At 45.7% G+C, this 10,263-nt stretch overlaps 1 protein-coding gene across 1 annotated transcript; it reads left to right on the forward strand.

Moving 5' to 3' along the window:
• Nucleotides 1-12: 12 nt before the first annotated feature.
• On the forward strand, nt 13-10,002 carry ACAT2 (acetyl-CoA acetyltransferase 2; the record flags this gene model as incomplete). The annotated part of the gene is made up of 9 exons (XM_081997887.1): nt 13-445; nt 576-710; nt 1,963-2,144; nt 3,005-3,122; nt 3,899-4,042; nt 6,249-6,371; nt 7,019-7,173; nt 9,156-9,266; nt 9,835-10,002. The coding sequence occupies exons 1-9, from the start codon at nt 397-399 to the stop codon at nt 10,000-10,002; spliced, it is 1,185 nt and encodes a 394-aa protein (XP_081854013.1). The 5' UTR covers nt 13-396.
• Between the last annotated feature and the right edge of the window lie 261 nt (nt 10,003-10,263).

Raw genomic sequence — 10,263 nt, forward strand, 5'->3', positions numbered from 1 at the left:
AATGAACGAACTGCCTATAAGCCACAGTGCAACGACAGGGCGTCCCATCCGCCTGTGTCGTTTCGTGACGAGGTGAGGCGGGCGCTGGCGAGCCCCGGGGATGCACCGGCGGGACGGGGCCGAGGGAAGCGGCCCGGCGTCCTGGGGTGCGCGGCGGCCCGGCCCGCGCAGGCGGCGGCCTCACGGCGGTTCTCCCCACCGCCTACGGGCGGGAGGTGGCCGAGGACGCCCATTACCCCACCGGCACCTCAGAGACGGGTGGGCCCGCCCCGCCCGGCGGCAGGCGAGGGGCGGGACCGGCAACACGCGAGGGGCGGCCCCGGCGCCTGCTCCGCTCCCGTTCCAGCCGCGGCCGCCGCTCCCGCTCCCCACCGCCGCTCCGCGCCCGTCGCCGCCATGAGCGCGGACCCCGTCGTCTTCGTCTCCGCCGCCAGGACCGCCGTCGGTGAGGGGCTGGGCGGCGGGTGTCCCTCCCGGGGCCAGGCGGCGGGTGTTCCGTGTATCCCGTCCCTCCGCCCTTGGCCGGGTGTCCCCTCGGGGCCGGGGCTGAGCTCTCCCCTTCCCTGTCCGCCCAGGTTCCTTCAACGGCGGCCTGTCCGCGCTGCCAGCGCACGAGCTGGGGGCGGCCGCCATCCGGGAGGCGCTGCGGCGGGCCGGGCTGGCCCCCGCCGAGGTGTCGGAGGTGGTCCTGGGGCAGGTCCTCACCGCAGGTAGGCGGGCGGCGGCGGGGAGCCCCCTTCCCGCGGGCGGGTGGTGCTGGGTGGGTTCTCCCCCTCCACGGCCACGTCCCTCCACGGCCGCCCCACTGACGGAGCTGGGGCTTCGGGCCACGGAGCGGGATTCCTCGGCGTTAGGAGCTGGTCCGTGACCGGAGGGCTCTGGGCAGCATCCTGGCCGCTTCTCCATTCCCTCTGGGTGACCAACCCCACTGCCGGGTTTTTGGGAAGGATGGGGCGGGGGGGTGGGTAGTTTGGGTTTTTTCAATCCCCGGAGTACCTAACTGAGTATATGTGAGCGTCTTGTCTTTGTTACAGCATCTCTTCTCTTGCATTGGTCATCTCCTCTTATAAATTAAACATCAGAAGTAACGGTAACTCTGAGATTTTAAGAGCCAGGCCTGTGTTTGCGTTTATCCACAAGATCGACTTGCGAGATCCGAGAGGCCGTTTACTTGGAGACAAATATTTTGATTTAATGAAAATGCAGCTGATAGGGAACTGTTTGTTTTGAACAGTCCCCTGTTTTCTCCAGGGTAATGTTTAATCAGCAGAATCATAGGGCAGCTTTGTATGTTAAAGGCGGAAGAAGAAAATAAAGGAAAGAAATTTTTTTGTCTTGTTTAACGCTGATCCAGATTCCTGTATATTTTTAGCTCCCTGAATGATGTGCTCTCCTTATCCATTTCTTTGCACACAAAGAGCTGGCATTACTTTGGCCTGGGGGAATGCAGATAAAGAATGTTTTCTTTGAATATAGTGTTCCTATTCTGCTCATCAGGATTACAACAAAGAATGGATGCTTTCAGGACTGTCCTTGCATAATTGTGCTTTTGGTTTCCATAGGAACTTTTAGGAAAAGTACATTCGTGATGTATGGGAGACGTCAAAAAGAAACCCTTCAGCGAGTAGCAATTTAAATGAGCTCTTATCTTACACGCATACAACAGGCTAGTGCTAATTTGAAGTTGGTGTTTCATCTGACCTGCCCATCAAAAGCAGAGTTGCAGATATAAAACTATCAGTAGCAAGACCCTGATCTCACAGGTATTTTATCGATCAACAATATCAATGAGAGGGATAGCTGAGCTCCTGTTTCAGATTGCCGCTGGGAACTTCTCTATCTACCAACTGAAGATAGGAGCAAGCTCTAAATTTTGGTGGAATCGGGGTACCTGTTATGAAAAGTGACAAGGCTGACGTTTGTTTTGTAAGAACAAAGGAAAAATGCTGCTTGTTCCTGCAGGTGCTGGCCAGAACCCTGTCCGGCAGGCAAGTGTTGCTGCAGGAATCCCTTACTCTGTGCCTGCTTGGAGCTGCCAGATGATCTGTGGGTCAGGCTTGAAAGCGGTGTGTCTGGCTGCACAGTCCATACTGATGGGAGACTCCAGCATCGTGGTCGCAGGAGGCATGGAAAGTATGAGCAAGGTAAAGCAAATGATTGCACCCGTGTTGCGCTGCCTTACTGGGAGCAAATGGCATTAAGCTGTGTTGAAACACTGTATTTCCAGGCTAATGCTTCAGAGAGTAGCTTTGGTTTCTGCACTTGGGAGTGAATTTATACATGCAACAATTGACTTCAGTAGCTTTCTTTAAAAAAAAAAAAAGACCTGATACTGTAGCTACTGAAAAGGTGCCATGCAAACACACATCAGCTTTAAAATCCCATTTTAATTTCTATCTAGCCTGGTTGTGGTGAATGATTTGCTTGTGACAGCTGCCAATAGACTGTTTTTCTGTGTTGCAAGAAGCCCAAAGGAAAAATAACTGGAAACATTACTGTTCACCAAGCAATTTGAGCTTGGAAAGGAGGCAAAGGGCTTTCACTTCAAGATTTTCAGTCCAAGGCTGTTTTGAGGGATGGCAGTGGGCTGGTGATCTGATCCCTAACAAAGGAGCATCCTCTTCTGCCGGGGCTTGCTAGCTTCCCGTGCTGAGAGTGATGTGGTGTTGGCCGGCAGCGTGGTGTGATCAGGAACCACCTAAAGCAGACTGGTAGGATTGGGGACCCATGGCTGTATGTCCCCAGGTACGATTCATTCAATCAATCTGTGGAGAGAAAACATTTGGTGCTTGGTGATCTGCTGATGGGGAAAGGCACAGGCAAAACAGAGCGTGCCAGCTGGCAGACTCTGGAGGGAGAGAGGGAGCGGGCAGCTGGGGAAGCTGCTGGGATCTGGGGTAGCTACCTACAGCCGCAAGGCAGGGGCCTGTCTCTTCAGCTATCTGGCTGTATTGTGCACTGGAGATATAAACCATCTAACTCCTTTCAAAATACCTTCTTGCAGGCTCCTCACGTAATTCACATGCGACCTGGGGTGAAAATGGGAGAGGCTTCTTTGCAGGACACTATAATCCTTGATGGCCTTACAGATGCTTTTAATCACTATCATATGGGTATAACAGGTAAGTGATGATAGTCCAGAAAAGGAAATGGTTAACTGGGGGGGGGGGGAAGAATTCACTGATAGGAAATTTCGGAAATCTGAACTTTCGTATAAGGTATTTCAAGCTGTCCTTAAGCTGTAGTCGTGAAAAAGAAAGAAATCCCTTATATTGAAAGGCACTGAAGGCATTTTCTGCTTTGTTTGTAAAGCTACTGTTTTGAGGTTTTTCTCTGCCTGAGCTAATCTCACTGTATCTCTTTTGCATCTGAGCAATTTAATTTTATTTCAGGAAAAATAAACAAAATAATCCCTGTATATAACTGAAGCATTCAGCAGCACAAATTTACAGTGTGTGAGGGAATTTTGTAAAGTGTACTGTGGATACACATGGTTCTGCAACTTCAGGTTATTGCATCCTGGATGGGATAGTCAGCCAACTGCTTTTTCAGACCCTGCTTATGAAACAAACTAACTTCAGAACTTGTTCCCTCCTCTGAAGTAGCTGTAGAGAGATCTGAGCATAATAATCCAAAGAAGCAATAAACTAGAAAAGCTTGCTTGCATTTGTATTTAACTTGATATACCATCTGGGAAGAGATCCTGCACAGAAATTTTCACCCTCAAAAGAAAATAGAGAATCATGAGCAAACAAAACAAAGAAATCTGAATGAAAACTGTTCAACAAGCTTAGCGGCTTGCTACAGTAAACATTAATGACTACCTTTGTGTTTACAATTTTACAACTTAGAATTTTAGCATTTCCTCATGGCAGTTTGCATTTTGTTCCTATTTCAGCTGAAAATGTCGCCAAACAGTGGCAAGTCAGCAGAGGGGAACAAGACCAACTTGCTGTACAGTCACAAAATAGGGCAGAGGCAGCACAGAAAGCTGGCTATTTTACAAAAGAAATTGTTCCTGTTCTTGTACCTTCTAAAAAAGGTAGGTGTGAATGGATAATGAGAGCTGATTGTAAAGAAATGCCTGTTTTCTGCTATGTCTGCTATGATCAGTGGATGGTTTCCCAGTTAGACAGCCTTTTCTGCAAGGTGTTCTGTAAGCATGTAACCTGTTATTCTCTTTTTCAACTTCCAGTGGTTATTTTTTAAAGTAAGAGAGGAACAACGCAAGTGTGGAATCTCTAAATGCAGCTCCCTGCAAATACTATTACTTTCTATTTGATTGGGGACGTAATTACTACCTAGGCAAACCGATGACTTAACATAGGCTCGGACATGGTACCAAAATGAGTGTTTTTGTTATTTAGTCTCCTGCTGCACCAAACCTAAAACAGTCATGCTGATCTGGCAAACCTTGCCCACATAGTAAAATACAGAGTGACAATAATTAGGGTTACTAGCTAATTAACTGGGTCAGGTTACATATATGAGGTATGTTTCTCTTTAGGCCTGTTAGGGATATAAAGAGATCTATTATGCTGCTCGAGCCAAAGGTCTGTTTCTAGAGCAGGGGAATTCCCCCAGCTCCTTGTGGGATGGATACAAAAACTGAATTTCCCAAACAGAAATCAAGAATCAGTTCTTCAACATTTGCATTGAATAGACCCTGGGAAAAGTGCTGGCATTAGGCCAGTTACAAATTAATGAAGAGCTTTCCTGATAATAGTTTATATAATAATATTTAATGACACTGGACTACTCTTTGCAAGAAGAGGAAGAGCAAGAACAAGATCTGCTTTTGTACAACTAGATGGTATTTCAGTTGCTAGTTTTTGTCTCAGAAAAGCCAGCTGTCTGTCCTGCTAGAAGCAGTTGGGAGGGAGCTTTAAGTAATTGCACTGAATTGGAAGCTATATCCAACAGAATAACTTGTTGGCTAACAGCAATCTGGCATATGATGGAGTGACCACATCAGTGGACAAGGGAAGAGCTACCGAAGTTGTCTATCTGGACTTCTGTAAGGCTTTTGACAGCGTGCCCCACAACATCCTTCTCTCTAAATTGAAGAGATAGGGATTGGGTGGGTGGACTGTTTGGTGGATGAGGAATTGGCTGGATGGTCGCATCCAGAGTGTACTGGTCAATGTCAAAATGTCCAGATGGAGATCGGTGACGAGTGGTATCCCTCAGGGGTCCGTATTGGGACTAGTACTCTTTAATATTTTCATCAATGACACAGATGGTGGGATCGAGGGCACCCCCAGCAAGTTCGCAGATGACACCAAGCTGAGTGGGGCTGTTGACACACCTGAGGGACGGGATGCCATCCAGAGGGACCTGGACAAGCTCGAAGAATGGGCCCATGGGAACTTCATGAGGTTCAACAAGGCCAAGTGCAGGGTCCTGCACGTGGGTCAGGGCAACCCCCAGGATCAGTACAGGCTGGGGGACGAAGGGGTTGAGAGCAGCCCTGCTGAGAAGGACTTGGGGGTACTGGTGGATGAAAAGCTGGACACGAGCCGGCCATGTGCGCTCGCAGCCCAGAAGGCCAACCCTGTCATGGGCTGCAAAAGCAGTGTGGCCAGCAGGTCGAGGGAGAGGCTTCTGCCCTTCTATTTCTCTCTGGTGAGACCCCACCTGGAGTCCTGCATCCAGTTCTGGAGCCCTCAGCACAGGAAAGACATGGACGTGTTGGAGGAGGTCCAGAGGAGGGCCACAAAAATGATCCGAGGGGTGGAACACCTCTCCTGTGAGGACTGGCTGAGAGAGTTGATGTTGTTCAGTCTGGTGAAGGCTCTGGGAAGACCTTCTTGCAGCCTTCCTTCCAGTACTTAAAGGGGGCTTATAAGAAAGTTGGGGGCAGACTTTTTGGTGGGGCCTGTAGTGATAGGACAAGGGGTAATGGTTTTAAACTAAAAGAGAGCAGATTTAGACTAGATCTAAGGAAGAAATGTTTCACACTGAGGGTGGTGAGACACTGGCACAGGTTGCCCAGAGAGGTGGTAGATGCCCCATCCCTGGAAACATTCCAGGTCAGGTTGGACTGGGCTCTGAGCAACCTGGTTAGTTGAAGCTGTCCCTGCTCATTGCAGGGGCATTGGACTAGATGGCCTTGAAAGGTCCCTTCCAACCCAAACTATTCAGTGATTCTATATATTCCCAGTGAGCCTGTTGTTTGTGCCAGATTTCTGTTTGAGACAAGTGCATGCAATTAGACCCTCCTGTGAGAATAATGCTCTGTTTTTCAGGTCCTATAGAAGTTAAAACAGATGAACACCCTCGACATGGGAGCAACTTGGATACAATGGCAAAGTTAAAGCCCTGTTTCCTGACAGACGGAACTGGGACAGTAACAGCAGCTAACGCTTCAGGTTGGTCTGGCTGGCTAAAACTGAAATGGAACAGAACACTAACTGCTTGCAGCTCAAGGCAGGGTCTCTGCGAGGGGTTGGTTGCCATGTGGTTACTGCTGAATATATTTTGCAAAACTGGCAATGCGTTTGACAACATAGGTAGAACTTGAATATAACTGTGGTGGAGGATTTTTTTACAGGTAAGTTGTCTTTTGTTTGCTTGCCCTCTGTGAAGAAATACAAGTGTTTGGACAATAACTACGATATTTGATAGGCTGGAACAAAGAGAAACTACATCTTCTCTTTTTAAAACTAGTTGTCTAGTGGTTTCTATTACTATTATTCCAGTATTCTATTATTCTAGTATTACTGCAGGTCTGGACAAAGGAAAATTTAACAATTCATGTTTGAAAATGTTACTCCTGGGGGAGTCACTCTTCTGCCACAGGCAGCTTTGAAACGTCTTCCTTGGTTCTTATTAGTGTTTGTGTCCGAGGTCAGATTTGGCTGATCTGAAAATAATACTGACCGAAACCAATGAAAGATTTGTGACTTCTTTTTTGTTTTGTTTTGTCTAGATTGTGAACTTATGCAAGCAGGAAAAGATGGTAGAGTAAAAGCCGTAACACCCAACAGATACATAAAAGCTGTTTGTCATTCCACAGGTATAAATGATGGAGCTGCAGCTGTAATTCTAATGAAGAAATCAGAAGCTGCTAGGAGAGGTCTTATGCCTTTGGCTCGGATTATATCTTGGGCTCAGACAGGTGTAGATCCATCTATAATGGGAGTAGGGCCCATTTCAGCAATAAAGCAAGCTGTAAGTACCTGTCTGTCTGTCTATCTGCCTCTAACTATCTATATCTATCTATCTTATTTAAAAACTCTTTCTTATAGTTGCTTTTCATTTTCTGGCCATGTCTTGTTTTTTCTATATTCTAAGGAAAACTTAGTAGAAAAACCTAAGTGAAAACAAGACTTAAAATAGCAGAGAGTATGTAAGATTAAGATTTCTAGTGCTACCGGGCTAATGACTACTGTTGGGGGAAAAAAAAAAAAGTGTATAGGTGTATGAATAGAGTTCAGAACATAAACTAGTCAGGTTTGAGAAAGGCCACCTAAAATAACCTAGGAGGCTAGATCAAATTTCATGGATGTGTATACTGACCTAAATTGGGGATTTGTTTCTGCCAGGATATGGTTATGATGCCGTGTCTGGCCAGGTTAATTTTCAGATTGCTGCCCGATTGTATTTGCAATAGTACAATGCTGAAAGAAAGGCCAGTGAGTGCACCTGCATTAGCAAACGTGATGGTGCCCTTTTGCATTTTGGTTTGCCCTGCGAAAGGATTGGAGTGTGTAAATTGGATTCCTTCCAGATGAAACTAAAGAAGAACATATACGCCAGAATCACAGCTAATGTGCTCATACCACTGCTGTGCTCACTGATGCGCTCTGTGTAGAGTCTGCAGGACAAGGTTCTCAAATAAAATGCCCCGAGTTGCTCCTATGGTACCACACTGCTTGCTAATACAGACTTTGGCCTTGGCAACCCCAAGGCCTTATGCAGCTGTTAAGGACAGACTTGCTTTAGTACTCCTTCTTAGTTTTATACTGTGTAAAGGCCTTATTTTGTTCATCTCTCAAATGTCATGGCAACACAGAAGCCTAACTTGAACTCACCCAAGCTCTGTGGCTTTTAACGGGAAAATCAGAATGGCAATGCTGAAGCTTTTTCTTACCAGATCTCAAACTGTTCTTTTACATCAAGAATGCTTTAAATGTATAAACAATACACATCTTTAGTTTAAACTGTAGGACAAACTGTTATTTAACAATACCTGATTTATAGGTACTCTGAAAAAAGGCATGATACTTCTTAATGTAAACTGTAATGTATGCTACCAAACACTTCACACCCTCCGTATATTATCAGAATGTCACAGTAGCACTTTCTAGTGAGAGAATGACTAGACCGTGCATTTTAGTGTTGGAACAACATAGCAGATCTTTACAAGATAAGACTTTTCCCAGAAGGTGAACAGTTTCCATACTGCCTCTGTAGTATCAAGTAGAAAGAGGCCTTCCTTCTGGACTCTAGTGTGGGAGGCGCACCAGCCTGGCTCGCTGCTTGTGAAATCGCATTGCTGCAGAGGGTTCTGCTGATGAAGCATTGCTGGTAAAAACAGTCAGTGGAAGTAAAAATGTAAATACATGAAACATGCCCAAGCCTGTACCCAAGTAGGCAACTGCACCGCAAGAGTTTCTCAAGAGAAAACATGAGCCCAACCCTCTTCCAAAATAGCCACCTGTGAAAAGCTTCAGGTAGCAACTTTCAACTTAAAGGAAGAGACCAGATGAGTTACACTTGACACCCATCAGTAATGGTCACTTCACTAGTTCCTGTGTAAAAATCTGTATTAAGCAGAGAATCTCTAATGCAGAAAACAGGAAAAAAATTGAAAAGTTGCTTTTAATGTTAAAACCTACTTTTGAAAACAGTGCTCGTTTTATTAAAGGCACCACATACTGTGACTCCCACAATTGCACCACCACCACTACATGTAAATTACTCAAGAGTTTTTTTAAGAGCAGACCACATGTACTGACTTTTGCCGACACTCAAATGTTGTCTGTTGTCTTCAAGAATTCTGTCATCAACCCTGGCTATAAAAATTCATTTCCTTCAACTTTTTAGAAGTGGTGGCTTCAAGTCACCCAATTTAAGTCTATGAAAAGCTTCCTCCAGTGCTGAGGAAAACCTAGAAAATAATAAAGCATCTTTATTTATTGTTTTCTCAGATTGACAAAGCCAGCTGGACTCTGGAACAAGTTGACCTATTTGAAATTAATGAAGCCTTTGCATCAGTATCTGTTGCAATAGCAAAAGAACTGAAAGTAAATCCAGAAAAGGTAATGAACATATTTGAGGCCATAATTAGTTTCCTGTAATTCAAATTTGTTCCACTCTGTGCACCTGAACCATACTCCACAGAGGGGAGAAGTCTTTTTGCAATCACTTTGCTGTGAGCACAAAGGATGGGAACCCCAGTAGGCATTTCCTTACGCTACCCTGCTGTAGGCTTGCTTGGCACACTGCTTCCCAGCTAAACAGGCTACAAAATTTTACTATAGTGGATTCATATGCAATTCTAGACCACTGGCACTGCTTCAGCATCCAAACTTGCTCCTGGAAGTGCATTTGCCATTGTATTCTTCCAGTGATGGCAGCAAGTGCGGGTATTACTCTCCTCTCCCTAAATTCACCCCAGTTTTCTTCAGAGAGTAAAGATGAGCCCTTTTCAGAAGAAATAGTGATGATGACAGCTGTTGCATCCATGTTCAATTTCTCCTTGTCATGGTGGTAGCAGTTTCAGGCTCACTCACAACCAAGGACTACACCCAGTGAAGTTACTCATGTTGAAACTCAGCTAAGCTAGTATATTTCTCAACTTGACCTTCTGTATTGGCTTTTTTTTAGATTAATATCCAAGGTGGAGCTATTGCTCTTGGCCACCCGCTTGGTGCCTCTGGCTGTCGCATCCTTGTTACTCTTCTACACGCACTGGAACGAACAGGTGGAAAACGTGGTGTAGCTGCTCTCTGTATAGGAGGAGGAATGGGAATAGCCATGTGCATTGAGAGATAATATGAACGAACGAATAGCTACTGCTAACTAGCTCTGAAACAGTTTACTAATAAACTTCTAATTGTGGAGCTTATGTTTGTTTCTTTTGCCTAAAATTAAATAAACTTAGTCCATTACTTCTTGCCACTCCATCATTGTCTAACAAAGATTAGGGGCTACTGCAAGCACTCTGATTAACACATGCTGGAGCTTAAATTCCTAACGCAGGGATCAGCATCACTTTCAAAAACTAGTTTGTTCACAAAATAGCAGCAGCATTCA

Source organism: Phaethon aethereus (assembly GCF_964289735.1).
Source record: "Phaethon aethereus genome assembly, chromosome: 3".
In the NCBI taxonomy this organism is placed as follows: domain Eukaryota; kingdom Metazoa; phylum Chordata; class Aves; order Phaethontiformes; family Phaethontidae; genus Phaethon; species Phaethon aethereus.